This window comes from Plodia interpunctella, chromosome 3, assembly GCF_027563975.2.
Source record: "Plodia interpunctella isolate USDA-ARS_2022_Savannah chromosome 3, ilPloInte3.2, whole genome shotgun sequence".
Lineage (NCBI taxonomy): Eukaryota > Metazoa > Arthropoda > Insecta > Lepidoptera > Pyralidae > Plodia > Plodia interpunctella.
Window position 1 is genome coordinate 3,268,504 of NC_071296.1, and position 23,864 is coordinate 3,292,367.

Below are 23,864 nucleotides of genomic sequence, written 5' to 3' on the forward strand. Positions count from 1 at the left end.
AGAGAAAATTATTAAATACAAAATACAAAGTTAACAAAAAATATAACATTTGTTTAAAACAAGTGACATCTTATTGGCTAAAAGTCTTTGTTAATTTTATCACATCAGAAATGGCGGCCTACCTTCCTCGACGGCAGCGACAATGGATGAGAAGTTGTCGTCGGCGAGTACCATCTCAGCGGCAGACTTAGCTACGGCGGTGCCGGATCCCATGGCGATACCGATCTCGGCCTTCTTCAGCGCAGGCGCGTCGTTCACACCGTCACCAGTCTGGAATTATACAACTTTATTATAGCGCTTATAACTTAGTCTTTACAGGTATTGCGAATTTGCATTACCTAAGACTATTTACTTACAAAAGGCGAAGAAAACCAAAGACGAAAGGCTCGCGTACCCAGAGAAGAAGAAGGACTTTTGGTAAAGTAGATTTTTGCAACTGTAGACGTTTCTTGAAAAAATGGTAGTCATTGTAACAGAGTTACAATTGTAACACACATATTGTAACTAACACCATATTGTAACTAAAAATATATATTTTTTCATAAATTACAGTCCACAAAATTGCAATTCCTTATTAATATTTCTGATCGCAAACCCTATCTCCATACAATCCACCGGGACAACTCCCAGTTCATAGTTTATAAACTCATGGATTTAACGTAAACATGAACATACGCTAATGGCGTAAAGATCAAATAATATGCACAATGTTTAGAAAATTATGAACAGTATTATTTTCACACCAACAAATACTAGTGTTTGTTTATGTATAGTTTCGATTTAATTATGCATGAACTAGACATTTGCAGCATATAAGCAAAGAAGTATAGAATCACCATTTTGTTATTACTTTATTGAACGAAAAAAGAATAATAATTCAAGATAGTACACGTTTCTTTTTAGTTCAAAGGCTTTGCTGATACATATTACAAAACTAATCAGTGACAAGGGATTCACGAAATAGGAAGCTTATGCTTATTTGTGAGACATGCTATAGCTATTCAAAAAACAATGAAATAATTTAGTTACGCAACTCTCGGCTCTGTCTACCACGTAAGTTATAAAGACGTATGTGAACTCACCATAGCGGAGATCTCGTTCATGCTCTGCAGGAACTCAACAATCTTGGACTTGTGCGCGGGCTCCACTCTGGAGAACAGGCGCGCCTTCGCGCAGGCGGCGCGTTGCTCCGACACGGGGAGGTCGTCGAACTCGCGGCCGGAATATGACTTGCCAGTGGTGTCCTCATCCTCGGTGAATACGCCGATACGTCTGGAAGTGGATGGTGGAACGTCAGCTGGAGGTTTTGTATTCTACTTTATTTCTGTGCGTGTTACACTGGTTCTGGTTCACTGATATGACCTTTAAAATAAACAGCAATCTAGTAGCAAGTAGTCGCATACACACTAGTGAAGTAAATATTCTAATGTGCAGGTCTCCTCAAGATATTTTCCTTCTCTGGAAGCAAGTGGGGACCTTACGATCACTGACGCGCGTTTTAACAGCTTGACCACCAGCGCTTCAAAGAAGTGGTTTTTCATGATAAAGTTTGTAATGTATGTATGATTGATACTTTTCATGAAAAATCTACTACGATGATTTTGATGAAATTTGGTACAAGAATAGAATATAACCTTTAATAACACATAGGGTACATTTATCACAATATTAACAAAAGAGCAAATCCTCGCAACGAAGCTAGTAAGATATAGTTACATACAGGACAATGATTTTGAAAATATAATTACCTGCAGATAGCTTCAGCGGTGGCCTTGTTGTCGCCAGTGATGACAATTACACGGATGCCAGCAGCGCGGCAGCGGACGATGGAATCGAATACTTCTTTACGGGGAGGGTCCAACATGCCCACGACACCGACGAAGGTGAGGTTGACTTCATATGTGTAGAACTTGGTCGAGTCTCCGAGGTCCATCTCGTCGGGCTTCATGGGGCTGTCAGCGGTGGCCAGGGCCAGGCAACGCAGCGTGTCGCGACCGGTACCGTACTGGCGGGTCAGGTCCAGGATGCGGTTCTTCAGAGAAGACGTCAGAGGAACCTTGGCAGTGCCGACACGCGCGTGGCTGCAACGCTCCAACACACCTTCAGGCGCGCCCTTGACGAACAGTTTGGGACCGGTTCCGAGGCGGGAAGGCTTAAGAGGTGTGCAGTAGGTGGACATGGATTTCCTGTCACGGGAGAACTCCAGGGTGAATTCTTTCTTCCATTTAGTCTCGATTTCTTGGCGGACGACGATGGCGGAGGAACGACGGTCGAGACCGGTCTTGGGCACGTTGAAGGGGTTCATCTTCTCAGCGAGCACGATAAGGGCGGTCTCAGTGGCTTCACCGACTTTCTCGAAAGCCTGTTTGAACTCGTTGAAGTCGATAGCGGAATCGTTGCACATAATGCAGATGGTACCCAATTCCTGGAGAGCGTCGAATTCGCCGGCCTTAACTTTCTGTCCCTTCAGATAAACGTCGCCGATGGGTTCGTATGTGGAGCCAGTGATTTCGAATTCCAGGAAGTTGCTGTCGTTACCCTCGATCTTCTCAAAGATGAACATGCGAGAGACGGACATTTGGTTGGTGGTCAGTGTACCGGTCTTGTCTGAGCAAATAACAGATGTGCAACCGAGTGTTTCTACTGAAGGCAGAGACCTGACAATAGCGTTCTTTTTGGCCATACGCCTGGTACCCAGAGCGAGACAAGTGGTGATGACGGCGGGAAGACCTTCAGGAATGGCGGCGACGGCCAGGGCGACGGCGATTTTGAAGTAGTACACGGCACCCTTGATCCAGCTTCCGCCGTGAGCGGGGTCGTTGAAGTGACCGATGTTGATGGCCCAGACGGCAACGCAAATAACGGAGATGACCTTAGACAGCTGCTCACCGAACTCATCGAGTTTTTGTTGCAGGGGTGTCTTGATCTCCTCAGTCTCGGACATTTCAGTACGGATTTTACCAATGGCAGTGTTGAGGCCGGTGCCGATGACGATACCGCGGGCCTTGCCGGCGGCGACGTTGGTACCGGAGAAGAGAATGTTCTTCTTGTCCTGGTTGACAGCGCGGGGGTCGGGAATGGGGTCTGTGTGCTTGATGACGGAGACAGACTCGCCAGTCAGGATGGACTGGTCGATACGGATGGTGGTAGAGTAAATCTTGATTAGGCGGATATCGGCGGGAATCTTGTCTCCGACGGACACCTCTACGACGTCACCGGGGACGATCTCTTTCGCTCTGATTTTCTGTATGCCAGATTTGTCGCCTCTTATTACTTTACCCATTTCGGGCTCGTATTCTTTTAAAGCTTCTATGGCGGATTCGGCATTTCTTTCCTAAAATGCAAGTGTATTTTTAGAGATAAGTTGTTTAAAAATATTATAAATTATGTATGAAACATGCAATTATGATGAATAATTTACCTGCCATACTCCTACAACAGCGTTAGCAATAAGAATAAGTAAAATAACGAAGGGTTCTACAAACGCTGAAAACGCGTCTTCATGTTCTTCAAATAAAGCTAAAACCTGGAAATGCAAAAATACTGGTTAATAACATTTTATGTGAATGTCAAAAATCTATATTTTTCCAAAGAAATATTAAATATACTCACGAAAGAAATAATAGCGGCTAACAGCAAAATCTTGACTAAGAGGTCATCAAATTGTTCCAGGACTAACTGCCATATACTTTTGCCTAGAAAGAAAAATGTTGATACGTGACATTAATAATGTTACTATAGTCGAAAACTAAAAGCTCCTCGATATTTCAAGAGAACAAAAGAGGCTTTCTAGGGGACTTCAGTTTCAATACCGTGCTAGTGTGCGGGAGAAAGGGGTTGAGAATTTTCTCTCTAAAAATCTTGCATTTTTCAAATTCAATTTACTCTTGCGTAGTACGTAACGGAAAGACGTAAAATTTCCTAGTAGTTTCCTAAATAAAAGATCAAACAACTTCGTGTGAGGTAATAAAACCGATGACCTGTTACGATCTACGTCTTTAATTTTGGAAGACTTTGTTTTGTAATATTTACATATGCATTTTCTCATTAAATATTTTACGTTGCTCAGTGCACATTCGAAGGCTATGAGGTAAACGAATTGTTGCCAAAAGCCTTGACATAGTTTTTATTTGAATTTCAATGTATCTACACTACAGCCTTTTGTAGTTGTTTTTGTTCTATTTTATAAGAAAGAGATCTAAGGTCAATGGGTCAACTTGATTGTATGTGCCACTGAATTTTAGCTTGTTTTAAGTTTTATAAGATTTTTAAGATTCCTAGAAATAAGTATGTAAATTTCTTCAATGATAAACTATGTCATAGACGATAGTTGTTGTTTTAAGTAAGAATTGTTGTACAAAGCGTCGATTCTCGTGCTTACCTTCTTCTGCAGGCAGTTCTGTAAAGAGGAAAGGACCATAATTAGAGTATTGAATAAAACATCAAAGGAGTAAATTTAACTGACGATAAACCAGTCAGAGCAGGCATGCGATTTATCTCGGCAGTTACGAGAACATAAATACACTAGATTCACTGAATAGAGCGCTCGCCCGGCTCGGCTAGTGCGCTGGTCTGCCGCTAAATATGGAGACTACGGATGTACGGATCACCTATACAACGTTTAACGAATGTCTTTTTGTCAAGACAATTTATCTTTTATAAACCCACTTTTATCATTTTGTTCTATTATATGCGTATTTTACTTAATCATGAACATAGTTTTATCTATTTCAGAGGCATCCGAAGAGTGTTGATCAGAAATGATTTCCAATCTTCTGGCAATCTGGCAATATAATATAAAAATCGGGCAATGATAACTTAGCTGATATAATTTCAAGAGTTGGATGATATTTATAGATATCTGTATTTCTTTTATTTTGCTAACGGTGTGGCGTTGGCACACGCACAGGCGCCGGAGTGACGTCAAAATAGTAGCCAACATTCCCCGCTACTTCCACACTAGCTACACATACTATTTACTCTCAATCAGTGTTATCAGTCTCCGCCTGAACAGGTTCTCGATTGTATGCAAATGGAACTGATATCGTTAACAAAGAACCAAAATACTAACTCGAATATCAGGAAGTTATCATACGAGTCAATGCCGCGAATCGCGTGGTACCTATCCGATATAAAAAAAATCGCTATCTATGTAATGTTTGTGTACATATGTGCTAAATAAAGCTACACATAGTAATATGGAGATAAGAGGATTTCGTAGCGAGGAGCACTGATTAAATTTAAAGTTTTAAATTCCTTTGTTGTATACATATTGTCTGACACTTATCGTTTACTGACATTAGACCATCTTGATAAAATAACACGTGAGTAATTACAAAAAATATAAATCCTTACATATTATAAAACAAAGTCCTCTGCCGCGTCTGTCAGTCTGTTCGCGATAAACTCAAAAACTACTGCACGGATTTTCACCAATAGATAGTGTGGTTCCCGAGGAAGGTTTAGGTGTATAATTTATTGTTTTTACCTGAGCGAAGCCGGGACGGGCCGCTAGTTACATTATAAATCATTGTGGTGTTAACAAGATAACAAAGGATGCCCTATGTTCTTCTAAAGTTATAATGACGGAAACGCTTGTCATCCTTCAACGGGGTAATATTAGTACAAGTCTAAAAAATCAGAAATAAACGACTTGTATCTGAAAGTTTGTGGTACATATTGTGAGTAAACAAAAACGACTAAGTTACTAATAACTAGACAACAGAAACATGGGATTAAGGGAAACCCAGACAACATAAAAACTATTTTTATTTTAATGGCGTTGCGTGTGTTGAAGTTACAAAGAAAAAAGCAATAAGATTGTTCTTGAAGGGCAAGGTAGCAATGGCAACTACTAGAGCAGCAGAGCTACTTATTAGTTCTTGCGTAGCGACCTGCACAATGACCCCTACGTCAGCGTTGACGTAATCACGCCCGCTAACGTTGTGGAATCAATTGTTTTCATGTACGTAACTAATGACTGATCGATGATAATTTCCTCAGATGAGCGAAGGACGATTGACTGTATGTTATTTAAGGGACATCAAATTAAAGGTAAGTAGAAGGCAGCGACTGATCAAGAATTCTCGAGTGATTATAATAACAAATATGTGCATCGATATCAATATCATTCCGGGCCAGCTTATTTCTTGTCAGGGCCCATTCTGCGGCTATTTTAGCTGCATCCTGCAAACATAGCTGGCCCAGAGACATAAGTATTGAGAAACCAATATTATCTGCCCTCAAAAGCCGCGATGTTCAGCTGCAATCGAACTGCGGGCAACGTGCGCCAAGTCAATCGTTTTGCCGACTCTATTTGCGTTCGGTGCCGTCCGGCCGCACCGACAGTAATGTAAGCAATTAGTCAACATCATTGACATCAATCACTTTTGGCTTGTGGTTCCGCCCTAGAATAGAACCACTCTATATCCTGCACGTATATCGTACGAGGCGACTAAGGACCATGCCATGGCAGATGATAGATAAAAACCCCATTCCCAAGGAGAGTTGACGTTAGGCCGATCATAAAATCAGTGTCAGATCTGCGCTTGTTTTCCGTACAATAGAATACCCTAAAAACAAGCGGAAAGTAACTTGGGCGAAAAAAAAACATATTACAAAAAAATCTCAGAACAAGTTTGAAGTGAACAAAAAAGTATTGTTTGTATGTGGCGTGGTTGTCAATTAATGGTCTCGACCTGTTATTTGCCGTGTCAGCGTCAAGACAAAGTCGCTAATCATCAATAACCACAACAAGCACACATAACATAACAAGCAGAGACGATAGACGCTCGCGACTTCCTATAAAGAGCCACGTCAAATCGCTCTCCGTACGTGCCTCGACTGTCTATGACGAACACAATATACAATTCGAGAACTCATATTATAATAAAGTTATGGCCAGTGGCGTAGCCACCGGAGGAGTAGACAGTGCAGCACAGTTCAGGGAGCTCTCAGATCTTGACTGGATTTTTTATTAACGTCCCACACTCAAGATTTATATTTTTTAAGATTAAAATTTTCAAGGCTCTCGATAATTTTATACAGTAAACAAACTTAAATAACTTAGTTTGGGTGGGGCACCATATCTTTTTTGCACCAAGTCCTAGTGTTGACTAATTACGCCACTTGTTAAATGTCAGCATGCTTTGCATAATATGAAAACTGGAAATAGCTGTCGTGTGCAGTTTACATAGTATTGGCCTTAAGACGTTATTAGAAATGTAACAATGAGATCTGAGCACACAAGATCCACCTTGCTACAGGTGGCTTGTACTGACCTTCAATTGTGTTACAAACATACACAATCTATCAATATTAGTTAGCGAGAGGAGGTATTCCTCAGAGCACGGATTTAAACTGCGACTAGTACCTATTTCACTTTGAGCGACAAATAATATTTTTGATACGAAGCTCACAAACACAAAACCTAAATTTGAACTGTTTGAATTTGAACCATGCACCGTGAACGAAGTATGTGATATTATGAAAAACTTAAAAAATGACGCTAGTGCTGGTATTGACGGGATTAGCCTGAAGTCTATAAAATCAATCATTAACTTTATCGCACAAGATCTAACAGACTGTATAAATAAATGTCTAGCAACTGGCACATTTCCTGACTCCCTCAAAATAGCGCGTGTTACTCCAGTCTACAGATCGGGTAAAAGAACCGACCCCAGCAATTATAGGCCGATTTCAGTGTTACCTATTCTATCAAAAATATTTGAAAGGGTACTATACCGTAGACTTAACAATCATCTATTAAAATTAAATTTTATAACTTTAAAGCAATATGGTTTCCGAAGTAAATCCTCAACACTATCTGCGGCAATTGACCTGGTATCTCAAATAAAAACAAACATTGACCATAAAAAGTTTGGATTGGGTATTTTTATAGATTTTAAAAAAGCCTTCGATACCATAAGCCACTCATTACTCTTAGACAAATTAGAAAACCTTGGTATTAAAGGAATGACTTATGAAATCTTTCGATCATATCTAACAGACAGATATCAAATTGTTAAAATAGGAGACTACCAGAGTAAACCACAAAGTATTACTTATGGAATCCCACAAGGATCTATTTTGGGACCCCTTTTGTTCTTAATATATATTAATAATATCACTACAATCGGACTTACAGGCGATATAACTTTATATGCAGACGATACATGTCTATTTTATTTCGGACTTGATTTTTTGGAGCTAATTCATACAGCACAAACAGACCTCGACAAATTTCACGATTGGTGCCAGTGTAATTTATTAACAATAAATACAAAAAAGACTAGCTACATGATATTTGCTGCAAAAAATAAAAAAATACCGCACTACCCGTGTCTTACTATTAATAGTGAAGAATTACATCGCTCTAACGAAGAAAAGTATCTAGGACTACATCTTGATGATAAACTCACCTGGAAACCTCATATCGAACACCTTAGAGGCAAGCTAGTTTCTTTGCGTGGCGTTTTGCGAAGAGTTGGTTCTTGTATCCCATTTGAGATTAAGTACACGTTATATAATTCTTTAGTAAGGTCCCACCTCGAATATCTGATTGAAATTTGGGGTAGTGCAAATAAAACAAATATGAACTTGATCCAGAGGTCCCAAAATAAGGTAATAAAAACACTATTTAATTTTGACTATTTAATGAATACTGTAACTCTTTATAAAAAAACAAAAATTTTCAATTTAAAACAACTATATAAATATAAAATGTGCATTCTTGTAAAAAAAATTCTTGAAAAGAAAATTCAAACACAAATCACTTTTACGATAAATAAATATAAACACCATTTAAGAAACACAGATAAAATAAAATTACCCACACCTAGAACTAAATATGGAAAGAGTGATATATTGTACGAAGGAGCTAAAATGTTTAATGACTTACCTAAAGACTTAAAAAACATAAAATCTTTGACTTTGTTTAAAGGAAGACTAAAAAATCATATCTACACCAAAGTTTTGTAAATAGCATAACTCTTCGAAAACTACACTGTTTATTTGCGTCATATATTTTTTACAAATTATTTATAAATTAGTCTTAGACTCATTATAAGTGAATTATTGTATTCTTTATGAGTCAATAAATATCTATAAACCGAAGCTCACGTATAACTAAAATAAAAAAGTACCTAAACTGAGAAACTGCATGAGTAGATAAAGGGTAAAGAAGTAACAAATAGATCTCATTTTCGTGTTTATTATTTTAGGACAATAAGCCTAAAAATTAAATAAGATATGCAAGTATACAAGTGAGTGGTTATCTCGTCATCGATAAATCATCTGAATAAAATTAAACAACAATATTATATTATCATAACCTTATCACTGATAAAAATACGAGGAACATAATAGCTCTTTAAGTAATTGGCCAAGAAGTGAACTAGTATAAAATATTGACATAAGGCATTATGTATATCATTGTACATAAAGGGATTTATTAAATGGATTTATATACTACTCCAGTTTACATAATATACATTTGAAAAGCTAATGCGCTTCGAACAGATTTTCTGCCCTAATTAATACACCCATGAAAGCGATAACTATGCGCTAAGGTAAAACGGAACGATGCAAACAATACAGATAAGGGCGATGTTATAACTAGGTTTTGTCAATATATTTGATTGCATACTAGTCTGATAATTAAGAATGAGGAAGACCATACGAAGTGAATAATAAAGTAGTGTGGCTGAAGAAGTAACTAAGCATACGTCCAGATGACAGATTGGAACGTAATGCTGGCTTCACGCTGTCGTTGAACAGTTTGCCATAAAAACACTAATACCAACTACTAATGTTCATGCATTCGGCGACAGTGTGGAGCTAGCATAAAGATTTACTATAGTAGAGTAGCATCCCGCCAACGTAGCTCATCCGAAATAAACCACGCAATGTCTATATAATATTTCTACGGAGATTCGTCTTTCTGCTTTTCTTATTCTATATACCGCAGTTATTCAGGGTATTCCCGGGGTGTTTAATATATTCTTTATATCAGTAGTGTCATGATTATTATAATATATTGCACAGTAATTAATTATAGTTTATATCCTCGGTGATACAGAACCGGCTTTATATTCGCAATGGAATTTTCAGTAGGTTTAGGTTTAATGAGTTATCTCGTATAACTAGTAGTAGTAACCTTGTTTGCTATTGACATACATAAAAGTTGTATTATTATTAGATTATACTCGTATTTTTCAATAGTAAATAAGGCAATGTGTTTGACTTTGGATTATTACTTCATCGTTCTACTCGTGATTTTTTGGGATGACATTTCACACTAGCGCGTTGGAAATCCATTAGAAGGTTATACCTATAACCCATTCCCACATATTAAAATTAACCTGCCCGTCTACTCTCTAAATTGCACTTTTCGAATTCATCTTACCTATGCGAAAGAAAATTACAAGAAATCGCCGAGCGCTGTGCAAATGAGCAAATTGTGTCGCTTTATCAGCAATGTCATTACGTTGTGTAAACTATTGTATATAATCATGGGTTTGTGGACAAATATGTATAAGGATAAAAATAGGCATTGGAGTAGGATTTGACGTAAAAAATTCTATGATTCCACAGGTAAATAAAGATAAACAACGTTTTTTAAACTATAAAAATAAATTGTAATGTAGTTTTATTTTAATTCACAGTTTTCCGCAATGTGACTGCGTTTGAACAGTCTACAGGTTCGGCAGAGGATAAATAACCATCAGATGAGTTATACAAGCTCATTAAAATAAACAAATTTCGTTAGATTTGTATCGTTTACAAAGAAATATTTCTAAAATGGATACTACGAAATGGAAACAGAATGAAGCGAAAGGTGCTTTCACTGCACCGCGCAAAAAATCGTGTCAGCGAATTTGATATATTAGTCGACATTTAGTGATAGACATGAACCACGAATCGATAGCGTTCGTAATATTCAGTAAATTGACATTGTTCGATGTTACGATTTTATATAACATTTGAAATACCTTTTCAAGTTTCAGAAATCTGCTAATGGAATTTAGTGGGGCATTTCATCGGTATTAATAAAGTTAGTCCAATTTAAACCAAGGGGCAGAGGCCCCTTCGTATTTGACTGCAGCTCCGATATAAATTGGATTGACTTATCTGTGTCACTTCAATATGATTTCGATCAATCAATAAATCTGTCGTTATATCTTGTCTACTTGTACATGCGCGTTTCACAATCAAATTGTAACGTAGATCTTGATATGTTTCATTAACAGCGACCCGTAATAAGATGATAAGTCAATTAGAAACTTCCAATTATGCCCAATAAAAAAATGTTTAGCACTGAAACATACATGTTAAATTGAGCATACAGTTCAATCGTCCCTTTCTATATTTATAATGAAAAAGAGTGTCGAGGGGGTGAGCAGGGTGCTATAGGTACGCACCAATGACATTGTCACGGCTGAGGGCGCTGGCCTGTGCTCGTCACACGCACCACCTCCCCGAGGGCTGTTCACCACTCTACTTTTACTATAAATAAACGAGACTGACGCACTGATGCACAATCTTCTATCTATCATCCTGCCCCGAGTACGTTCGATATATGATACCTACTTCAAATCGCAGGCGTAGGAGCATTTACTTGCAAGGTTTTATTTTTGATATATTTAGTCAATACATGCTCTAGTAAACCTACCCCAATCCTATTTCTTCGATATTAAATTAATCAGAATGTCCTGATAGGTAACACAAATATTTGATATTTGCACAGTGGAGTTAACGTCAATAAAACTTGAGATTGCTTTAGGTTGTATTTGGCTTCACTCTACCGTATTATAACTATAATGCATTTCGTCAGATTCTGTTTGGTATAAAAGCACTCTACATTATGCAATTTATCAACCCAATTAGTCCTGATAGTCTATTTAATTTGATGCAACTGCATGATTAAATTCCATTACGAATCAAACTTCATAATCCAGAAACAATCACTCAGAAATAATAAGATTTTTTGGCTCTTAGTTAAAGGATGTCTGGTCTAGAAATAACCGTTGTTAGACTTCAGACTGAAAATAATTTGGGTGGGTCATCATCGCGGCACATCAAGGAAACATTTGTCAGGGAAGAGCTAAACAATAGCAACGTCTGGCCGCTCAAACAAATTAGTATCTCGGACGAGACTACAATAGACAGACCCCATTTTTCACATTTCGCGTTCAAATGGATGCTACTACGCAGAATGTTTCATATTCGTCATAACAAAACATCTTTTAACGATGCCGGTCGAAACGCGTCATAATCAGAAACCTGATTGTTATCGAATATTTAGTCGTACTTATTTTTTTTATTACAAAAAGGTCTAATGAGTAATGGCAAGATGTTATGTCGCTACAATATCTGCTTGAGGAATCCACATTGTATTACATCCTTTCAGTATTTTAAATAATGAATTTATGTATAAGACAGTTGCTTTTTCTTGAATGACAAAGTTTAGTATTTTATATTTAAATTTTTATCAACCCTTGTCACCCTGGCATCTCCTCTATTTTTAAGTGCTGTTGTCAACACAGGTGATTCATAGCCAAATCCATCCAACTGGCAAAGCTTCAAGTGACCCTGACTGATAGTTGATGCAAATTAAATTAATGCCTTAAAAGCATGGACATAATTATACACAGATATTTTAATGGATATTTTGAGAGCAATCTTCAATAAATCTCCATTCAATTTTGGGGATTAGCTAGAATGTGTAGTTCTTACATATTTACTAATCCCACTAATGTTATGAATGCAAGTTTGAATGTGAGAGTGTGAGAATTTGGTACATGGGTAGAACAGAACTTAGAATAGCACATAGGGTACTTTTTATTCTGAAATTCCCATTGGGTTGAGCCTCGGGCCGCAGCTAGTTGTACAAAAATGTCATTACCAGTTTAATGTAATTCAAATTAAAAATCATATATCAATGCTAAAAATTACCACACGAAGTATTCTTATAAGTATGATTTATAAACTCACAAGACTATTGGATCACAGAAGGCAGTATATATCAATATAAGTGGAAATTATAAGCACACATCTTCAATACAGCCAAATTTATTGAGGCCGTCATAAAAATGATTACTGTCAATGATCAATTAATATTCATAAAAGTGGAATTAACCTACCTATAAATAACCACATCAAAGGGTGAACTTTGATGTGTGTAATCCATGGTGATATGGAAACAAATTAGTCTGTTTGTAGTATCTTTGAAAAATTGAGTATTTGTGTTCCTGTAACTATGTTAAACAATTGTGTGTACACTAAAACTCTGAGTAAAACTGTACATAAAATAGACTTTGAGGGTATTTAGAATTATGTTGAATTTGGTATTAGATATCATGAAATGCAAATATTCATACTCTAAAATGTGAATGCCTTATGAAATGTAACAAAAGATAAAATAGTATATGTTATGCATATATTATTCTTAATAGCAAAATATAGTTAATTAATATTAATCTTAAAAGTACTAAGCTATTTTTTCAGAAATATTGCTGATATTGTAAATTAATATTTAAAAGAACTGTGATATGCTGTAATTTTCCATTAAAACTGCCTTACATTTGGAAATAGCAACTTTTTTAGAAATACCTTTTTGATTTGTTGTATTTGTATGGACTGGAGTCATATTATCTTGTATGTCAATAGCAATGTACAAGGTGAAGTGCTGATATCCTTCCTTTGAAATATGTCACCTTATAGAGCTTCCTATACTTTGGTTTATTTTAGATAAAAAGCTTCCTATACTTTAGTTTATATCTAACTGTTGGATCCTTCATCGGTTTCAATTGAAATCAACAAGTGGAAGAATTACTTAGAAATAGTAACAAGCAGCTGTGGACTCATTTATAGTATGATTAAAATATTGAACAAGTTTTAATCTTCCTCTGATGATGCTTCTGATATATTCAAGACAATTAACCAGTTCAGACTGATAGCCCAGTCTGACTGTGATCCTATTTAATTGTTTTTATATCTCCTGGTTTGAAGGATTAAGATCTATTTCATTTATGTTTAATAAAATTGTATAGTCAAAGTTACAATGTAAATAAATTGGTATATTTTACATTGAAAATATGACTAATGTACAATTAACCATATAAATTTTAGTTTATCTATAAATATAAGAGGATTGTATCAATATGAATGAATTAATTATCAATAAGCTTGAAGTCATTGGACAAGACTTAATCATCCAGCTGCATCTGTACCCAGGCACAATAGATAATAATGAATGTAACACTGATAAGTTGTTAATACATAAAATAGCTTTGAAATATTTCAGTTAAAAGTATATCATATCAACTCAACATATTCACACTTAGCAGTGATGGGTCATTGTCTAAAAGACAGTCTTGATCTCAAATCTATATATCAAAACAATTATACTATTTCAGATCTATATTTTGTAAATATTGATATTGTTGCAGTAAAAGTTGACTTCAGTGATTAAAGGTAAAATATCATTTGCAGAATCTGTATGAAATAATGTAAACAATAGAAAGTATTTCATAATGTTTACATGAATACGGCCTGACTGCTCTGATGATTTATTAAATTTTTAATTTTACTAACAAGTACTACACTTTTTATAAACTAAAAAATAACTATCAACAGGAAAACTCACCATTTGGCCCATATTTCTCTTGGTTTCTTTTGATTTGGTCTGGACTAAGGCCTTTGTCTGGATCTGTGCCAAAATATCCTAAGACTTCTTCCACGGATTTCGAGTGAGCGTCCTCCATGGTGGAATTACTACGTTGCCGTCAGTTCTAGAAGGTAAGAAGACAATATAGGTTAGAAATGACGAGTCATCATCTTCAAGAATTTGAGGTTATGTCTTTCAGATAATACGACGGTTGACGATCTTAAGACAAATTATTGTACAATAATATCGGATCCTTTCTCGATGACCGTCATATGTTATATATACGATATTCTTCAAAGAGAAAAATCTCAACAGTGACACTTGATAGTAACAATCAAAATCGTATTAGCTAGCTATTAGGACTACTGAAGTAAAATGAAATGGATGCCAATTTCACTATTTTACACTTCACATTGTAGGTTATTACGCGTAAAATAGGACAAGCGCGACAATATTGGGTAACTAGCAATTTCCTAGATCGCAAGCACCGTTTTGACCACTGCATCACTCACCGAGATTTTTTAATACATGAGAAAAGATTGTCTCTTAAAAATACTTCACTTATTTTTTATAGTCCGTATCTAAATATTTAATGTTACAAACTATTTTTTGTACTAAGCTAATACTTCTTCTCGTAAATATCATAAACTACAAGAACACGTATCCAATCCTGCCGTCATTTTTTCGTAAACTGACATGAGAAAAGTGATCGCTACAAGCGCCATCTGTCGTCGATGTTCATAACTTTTTTAGTCAAATTAAAATCATATTAATGTATGAACGTAAATTTGATCTGTAAATTAAATTAAATTATACTGTATCAGTTACAAATTAAATAATTGTGAGCTTTATTTGACGCATACACGTTTATAATATCTAAACATAATTTATGATCTTGAATAAATGTGGAGCAATGCTATAGGTCGGCTGTGTACCACGTGATATTGTGCTATTTTTAAAATTTAGGCGCCCACAAAATGCGGTATTTTTAAAATTCCGAAGTTTGTTTCGCGTTATGTAACACTTTATCACTTAGATTCACAAATATGTTTGGCGTCATGGAATACACTTTTGACACTTGAACTTGGTACACTCACAAATGATGTGATTTTTATGTGTTATGATGAACTTACTGAATTATTTTCGACAGCGTCGAGAAGGAAAGAAGAAATAAGAGTGGCGCGGGAGATGTTTTCCCTCCGCGCCCCGAGTAGCGACTCCCGGGCGAAGAGCGACGATTTTAGAGCGGCGCGGGCGCGGTGGAGGGACACCGACGGAGATTTCTTTAATTATTTTGGCAACAGTACTCGATGGCACAGCCGAGTCGCTTTCCAGGGTTGCATGTCGCGCGCGGCCGTCGCGGCTGTCCTGTGACGATCTTTTTATAGCGGCGGCTGCCCGGGACGAGCTCCGGCGCGCTGATGGACCGATACTTTTCAAACTTATCGCTCGAATTTATCAGTTATACAATATGGTAAAATACTTGGATTGAAAGGATTTCATAAAATAAAAATTGCTAACTAGTGACTTGTATAAAAACTTTTACCTATCCGTCTGTACCTAATAAGCTTTAATTGTAAATTTGAAATGATATTCATTATTCAGTTATGCGTAAGGTAGCTAATTACAGCATAATTATTTTAATGGAAAGTCACCATAACCCTAACTAAAGCTAGAAATGAAGGGGTGTTAAATTTGAGGAAGGACTCTGTGAGAGCTTTCATTAGTTTGTACTTCTAGTTAATCTAATAATAGTTAACAGGTTCGTCTTTCTCTTAAATGGGCAAATATTTGTGCATTTAATAAAATTGTATACCTACTCAATTACTTAGGTAGATACCACAAAAACCTACAAATTAACATATTGTTATATTGAAAGTTATTGTAAGACATGTTGTCGGAACAGCAAAGTATATTTTTAGACTGTTCAAAAGTGACACTTTAAGTCTCATTCTCATCTCTGTATGTTCCCGGTCGTTGGGGTTGTGAAGCCGCGAAGTTTGTTTAAAAAAAAAACCTTTTGTTTTTACAACCGGCCGCCTGCCTGACGTCAACCCTCCTTGGGAATGCTTTTGTTGCATATCAGCTGCCTGGGCTGTGTGTCCCTTAGTTGCCTCGTACGATATCCACGAGAGGATATGGAGTGATCCTATTCTAGGGCGGAACCACACGCCACGAAAGTGGCAGTTTAAGTATATGATTGTTATTGAGTTTTAAAAACCAATGTTGTTGATAAATTATAGTTTAAATTAAAGTTTGATTTAAAGGCTAACTTGTTTAAGTAGGGTATACCAACGTACGGGACAATTTTTATTCACTTCAGGCACAAATTTTATGATCAGATCAGATATTGGATGATGAAACTGAGTTGTTGTCCAAAGAAATCTATGTCAAACAATGTAATTTTTTTAGGCAAACCTACCGTTATTCATAAAAACGTTGCGCTAAAATACGTTTTGTCTCTTTTTATCAAAATCAAATGTTATAAAGTGTGATAGTGACAAAAAATAATTTATGTGGTACTAGCCACGCCCCGGAGCTTCGCTGCCGTGGGAATTTCGGGATAAAAAGTACCCTATGTGTTATTCCAGGTTGTTTTCTACCCGTCTACTAAATTTCATAACAATTGGTCCATTACATAATGGGCGAAGAAATAACAAACTTACTTATGCATTTATAATATTAGTTGGGATGGGATTGGGATGCTCTAACTTTTTTATTAAAATGGCTCGATAGAGCCATTTTAGATGGTGAATTTCACGTGCGTTTTTTTGAATTAAGATTTTAAAAAAAATTACAAATTTACAAAATTAATACTGTACCAGTACTTTGTTTATTTATAAAATAGGATAATTAAATTGATTACTGTGTTAGGTACAATTTAATAAACACTAATGAGCCCGCGGCGCGGCGGAGTTAAAACACTCGTGATATCCACCCTTAAGTACTTTTCCTTTAAATGCACTATGACTTCACATTTAAAACATGAGAAACCTTGTCAAGGTTTAGCTTGGTTTGTTAAAATAGCTAAGACTGAAATATGATGGTAACTAATGTTTCCGTTAGATAGGTACATATAGGTACCTACTAGGTATATAATATAAGACCCGAGGAACATAATCAAAATCTTGGTTATTTGTAGGTGAAGTGCACAATTAGCGCACAGCGTATGTTCGACATTGGTTAAAATTGCAGAGAAAAATTGATGTTACTCGGTATTTGCGTTGAGACATCACAATGTATGTTATCTTTAGAAAAACGTGATGAGATTAATATTCAGTGCACGGTCTTTGCTAGATAATATAAATATAACAATTGACGAGAAAAAGTGCTTGTGAAGGTTTAATTTCTGAATAAATTATTTGAATTTAGACATTGTGTAAAATTATCAAGAAAAATAGTTATACAGTATCACTGTATCGCGTATTTATCCTTTACGAGGTAGACAGTTTAGCCGTGAAGGGTTTCTTGTTGGAATATTGACAGGTTGCCAGTCCATCGCCTATAAGGAGATTGTCTAGTTTAAAATTTTTTCCCATAATTGAATTTGACAATATACGCGGAAGGAGAAGCAGCTGGTACATTTTATGTTTCATATCGCCCAGGCCACAATGAAAGGAGAAAAAATTTCGTTAGATCTATTCAAATGTATCTAGGTTATCTGTAGGTGAGGGCACAACATCTAGTGCACGGCCTGTGTTCGACATTGGTTGAAGTTGGCAAGACCGCCGCGACACTGATCTATGAGATCGAATATTTTTCTGCTAACAGCAGTGCTCGTCTGTCATATTCAATACTTGGTGCCAGCTGATTTGCCCACGTGACTTCACATGACAAAGCTTACATCAAAGGGATGAGATACGATTATGTATTTCGTGTTTCGTCTACTACTTAAATGAATCTTGAAAACACAGGTTCATATAAAATGTTTGTATTAAAATGCGAATACTTTTAGCAGTTAACATTTAAATTTGTGTCGCGTAATCAATTAATTATATAAACAGATTGCTATCAAATTTCATTGACTTAACTAGTTATTAGAGTAATAAGTTATGTATATATAATGTTATTATAGCAGCTGAGGTATGTAGGTACAGTTTTTTGTATAAGAAGTATAGCATTGAGCATAGTATGAGCAATGTTACACATATATACTAAGTATACTTTCCAACGCGAGCTAAGATTACCTACCACGTGGTATGTTTTACACTTCAATGAGAGGTGGATAGTAAACAGACTTATACAATGACCACATAATTACGAGTTCACTGTTTAGTTACATTTTCTTTAAATTTATAGGGAAATAATAAACGTTTTTTTTAATGTCAATAACCAATAATAACAAATGAAAGCAAGCTCTTCAATTATTGTATACATGTTGTATCTGAATCTAGTCGAGACAGTAACTTCAACATTTAATTTGGTTAAATGTAAAAATATCAGAAATTTCTGTTAATTATTCTAATCACTGCGAAGTAATTAGAAATACTTAACTACAGCTCGTGTGGCAAAAGCGATTTCAAAGTGTTTGTTATAATTAGTAATGTAAACAATGTTTCTATGCTTTCTCAATGTCATTTCATTTTATGCGAGTTTTTGCTCTCGAATACTGCGACTGGCAAAAAGTAATTCTAGCCGGTTGATTCTGTAAATAAACTCCACAATTGAGGAGCTGTACCGCGGTCTTTAAAATCTGAATTTACGATATTGGTCGCTGTCCACCACGGCAAAAATGTCAGGCTTGAGTTTGAGCACTGGAAATAAATTTAGAGAGAGAAAATAGAATATCATCAGGGAAACAGCTGAATGCCAATGTTAACATCTATTTCGGTGTCTGGAATAAACGTGCGTAGATCATACTCCGTGAATTCGCCGCGAAAAAGTTAAACAAATGAGAAATTACGTAATTGTTGTAATTAATTTTTAACGTGTTATTCAGTTAGTCAGTTATATTTTGGGTTTAGTTCCCACGAGTAAAATAATTTATTCATTTGTTATTTAAGGAAAATAATGGTTTTCTTGCCTTAAAATTGTCTATGTGTACCAATAAATGTACCTATTAACTACATGTCTGCAATTGCTTGAGATAAATTCAAATATTAATAATATTTATACAAATATTTAAGTAAACATACAACTTGGTTTAAAATTTTCAAAACAAATTTCAAACTCATAGATAGACTAATTCCAAAAGTCTTTCAAAATTTCGTTAACCTTAAAGACCCAGACTTGCTTTAGAGAGCAATTTTAATCATGAGTGTTTATCAGTGTTCGTTTCATTCAGATAAAGTATAACAAAGATCCAATAAAAAGGACATAAAACTTTTAATAACCATAAGTTATGAATAATTATAATTTTCAAAACAAGCCTGAATTCTTTGAACTATTAAGACGGTCATAGTAGTTCAAAGAATTTGTGGGATATTACTCTTCTGTGTAATTTTGTAAACACTCATAATATAACTAAACTTCGTTCAAGTTGGTATATATATCAAATATGATTTGGCTTTGTAGACGAGTTGAAGAACCTGTGATACTTATCAGTGATGAAATTTAAAGGTATTGTTTAGTAAATTGCGTCAGTAATCGCTTTATAAATAAGATTACACTAACATTGTTCTTGCGAGTTCATTTGCAAAGTCAATGTACTAACTGGGTTTAATACAATTTGTTTGGTTTTTTTAAAACATTGTTTTGTTTATTAACGTTGTTTGAGTTACATATCTTAATTTGATTATCTCGTGTACTGAAAACATTCATAAGTTTATTTCTTGCTACCTTTTAGTATCTACTTAGCTAGTATTTATAGCTTGGATTAAGATGGACTGACATGTCTATTTCTGTACCAAGTTTAAATTTTCTGTACCAAGGTACCTATCCAATTAAATAGAGTTTGTTTACATCCTATAAGTTCTCTACGGTTGATGTACGCCTAGTTTATAAAATAAGTCGTAAAATACACATTATTATAATTGAGTAGGGCATAAAGCGCATAGCGTGGCTTACCCACCTCCATAAAATCTGTCAAATGTCGTGAGGAAGCTGCGGTGACCATAACGATCGCTCTTGACCGCACAGCGAGTCATAATTTGATTCTATTCTATTTACAAATTATATTGTTTTTTGATTCGACGAATACATGAGTATTTTGAATTGAAAAGTTGAGATTTGTTATGATTAACAGAGTTTTATTTTGTCATTTTGTAACAGCGAGGTTTGGCAACAAATGCACCGAATACACCTGCATCTGCTTCAAGGGCAACTCACATGAAGTGTGGCAAAGAATACGTGTAGTAACTTTGTATCAAATTGTGTCACAACACTGCTTACGATGTATCTGTTTTCGATCTGCGATATGTAATTAAATAACTAGTTAATAAATATGTGCCGTTTTTCTTCTCTCGTATGCATTAAGATTATTTTTCTGAAAATTTCTACAATTACTGATGTAAAATGTAAAAGATGTTGGTAACCAATTTTGCCAGTGGTCTACAAGTAAGTCTATGGGGAAAAAATTCTAGTAGTACTGTGAATAGCCGGAAAATTTAATATAATGTGTGCCCTTGAACATCATCGCCGCCGACAAGAACAGAATAGTGCCAAATGAATGTACGAGATCTTCACATTTATTCTCATAATATATATATATATATCATCAGCTTAGCAGACAGCCCACAGATAAAGCCAAGTCACGGTCAACTAGCATCAAAAATATTCCGAAGGCAAAGGTGAGGAGCAAAAGTAATATTTATTTCAAATCATGCTTTTAAAATTCCGAAGATAATGTAACGAAATGAATCTTTACCTCCGCGGATATAAGTACGTATGTACGTACGTGCGTACTACCTTCTATTTCGCGATGCTATTCGTCATCTAAAATAAACAGGCGAATGTAATAATCGAAATAGAATTATAGTACTCGAGTGTGTCGTAATCCACTTTGGCAGGTCTGATGGCCATTGCAGACCACTGGGATTTGGACAGAGTTTATTTGACATGTATATGGATATGATTGGCATTATTTATAACCTCGTGGCTCGACCTACTATTACATTAAGGTTACGAGTACAATTCATTACAACAAATTATTGTTGCTGGCTGCTCATTTGCGACTGTTTTAGAGAGGCAATGACAAATTTATTCCCTTCACAAGTTTACTATACATATGGCATGTATGATATGTAATTTATCCTTATGTGATATTTTTTCTCAAATTTCTCGCTAATTATTTAAAAGTTATTATAAACTTTATAGTTGAGCTTCATTGAAGACTAAATTTGTTTAAACAAATATGAAATGCGAGATAAACTTTTAGGTAGCTGAAAGTTTATTTCGCTGGTCGTAAAAAATAAAATTCGACGAAGGTTAATAGTTAGACCGTTTACTGAGGAAACATGAGTGTTTCAACAGAAAGAACACATCACTATTGATACGAGGATCTCAATCGTCTATGAATATGAAACTAATGCGTCTGTACTATATTACCATTATGAGTTATAACAGACCGTATTGACGTCAGAGCATATTAGCATATAGCTTTGTTCTTCTCTCTGGGCTAAACACAGAAATTGAGAGCATTTTCACACATACTATATGAAACTGTATGAGGTAATATATCCGATCGACTGTCATTAAACAGAACATCGAAGTATAACTAAAATATTAAGAGCATTTTTACAGCTGCGAGCTACTGCAGTGAACATTAAACTAATAATCTCGCATAAAATTAGAATTCTGAAGTTTCATACTGGCCGGTTCGATGATTAGTTCATAAAATGATCATAAAATCTGGCTCGAGAGTTTAGGTGATTCGCATTTAGTGTTGCGTAAGATGATTTAATTTGTTGCTATGAATAACTATTTCAAATGTATTCTATACTTTTTATCTGTGACGCAAATTGTATTACGTCATAGCGACGCAACGCACTTAAATATAGCTCCATCTGTAGCATACAGAGACACTAACGACGTCATAATTTGCATGCATTTTGAAAATAACAGGTTTGGATTTCGAAAGAGTTGATGCAGTGGTCATTACGCTTATTAACAATAATGTCGTGTATCCAGAAGTAATGGTTGCGTTTTTTTAACTTTTCTATCGAAATGCACAGAGTGACACAGTAGAGGGCGCCACTTGTTGCGTTATAATCGACTTGGCAGCCAACAGGAATCCATTTCGAACACTGACTGACCACTTTACTTCTGGGTACACTAAGTTTGTTGCATCCACGGACACGTGATTCGCCATAACACTCAGTCCATAATCTTGAAACCGCAGTCCATTAATCTGGCAACACTGAACTGTCACATTGCACAAATCACTATCCTTAGTTGGTAACACCACTTGAAACTTACCGTATCACTTATCACTTGGTCCCAATAAAAGGTTTGTGATTATAATACATATAAATATTTTTTGAAGGTACTATCGAGTGAGATTAGCGCGCCCCATGAGGAGAGCGAGAGAAGTGGTGCGCGCCGGGCGCGGTAGCAGATATTTGGACTCTTTTATAAGCTTTGTGGTGGGCCGCGGGCCCGGTGCCAGCGCGCCGCCGGCACCAACCTTCGAGCGCACCTCGCCACTACCACAAGCACATCTCCAACGACCTAACTCCACGCAATAGAGACCAAATTACCATCAAACAGACACTCGCCAGCCGTAAATCAAGCTTGCAATTTGGTACTATGTCAAAATTGTCATAGCCTTAAACTTACAAATTATAACAAGCAAAATTGAAATAATTAACTGGTCATCGTAAAATCTTGCCCCAGAAGCAAACAATGATTTGCACACAATTAACACGAAATGTTTCAGCTACAAAAAATACCATATATCGAATACCGTAATTGTACAGTATTTTAATGAAATTAATTATTACACATAATTAAAAACTATATCTTCGTGAATCCTCAAATTGGTGAAATTGCTTTTTCAGAAAGGAAAATCACTCAGGCAAAATCTCGTCACATACAAACGAAATAAAAGTTTGGGATATATTTTTTCATCAAAAAATGTGTGCACACACTCTACCATTACTACGAGTTACGAAATTTTAGCGTAGCATGCTGGCCCGCTACGGCGTAGCGTCCACAAAACTTCGTAGTCGATCTACAGTCTACGACTACGGTTTGGCGTAGCTACTATTGGTCCTGCTACGGCGTAGGCAAACCGTAGCATTAGTACAATTTTAGTATG

At 35.9% G+C, this 23,864-nt stretch overlaps 1 protein-coding gene across 7 annotated transcripts in view; it reads right to left on the reverse strand.

Moving 5' to 3' along the window:
• The window catches only part of SERCA (Sarco/endoplasmic reticulum Ca(2+)-ATPase), a 28,620-nt gene extending 5,447 nt beyond the window's left edge, over window positions 1-23,173 (reverse strand). For 3 of the 7 annotated variants that reach the window (XM_053769600.1, XM_053769602.1, XM_053769598.1), the window contains exons 1-8: window positions 23,024-23,173; window positions 14,648-14,792; window positions 4,382-4,399; window positions 3,613-3,695; window positions 3,422-3,526; window positions 1,749-3,334; window positions 1,083-1,272; window positions 123-270 (exon numbers count right to left, since the gene is read on the reverse strand). In XM_053769600.1, coding sequence (XP_053625575.1) covers window positions 123-270; window positions 1,083-1,272; window positions 1,749-3,334; window positions 3,422-3,526; window positions 3,613-3,695; window positions 4,382-4,399; window positions 14,648-14,765 — 2,248 coding nt within the window. In that variant the 5' untranslated portion in view covers window positions 14,766-14,792; window positions 23,024-23,173. Of the gene's footprint in view, window positions 1-122; window positions 271-1,082; window positions 1,273-1,748; window positions 3,335-3,421; window positions 3,527-3,612; window positions 3,696-4,381; window positions 4,400-14,647; window positions 14,793-15,180; window positions 15,377-15,801; window positions 15,961-23,023 lie in introns of those variants that run through there. The other 4 variants (XM_053769601.1, XM_053769603.1, XM_053769599.1 and 1 more) reach the window with 2 other exon arrangements.
• Window positions 23,174-23,864: the final 691 nt, after the last annotated feature.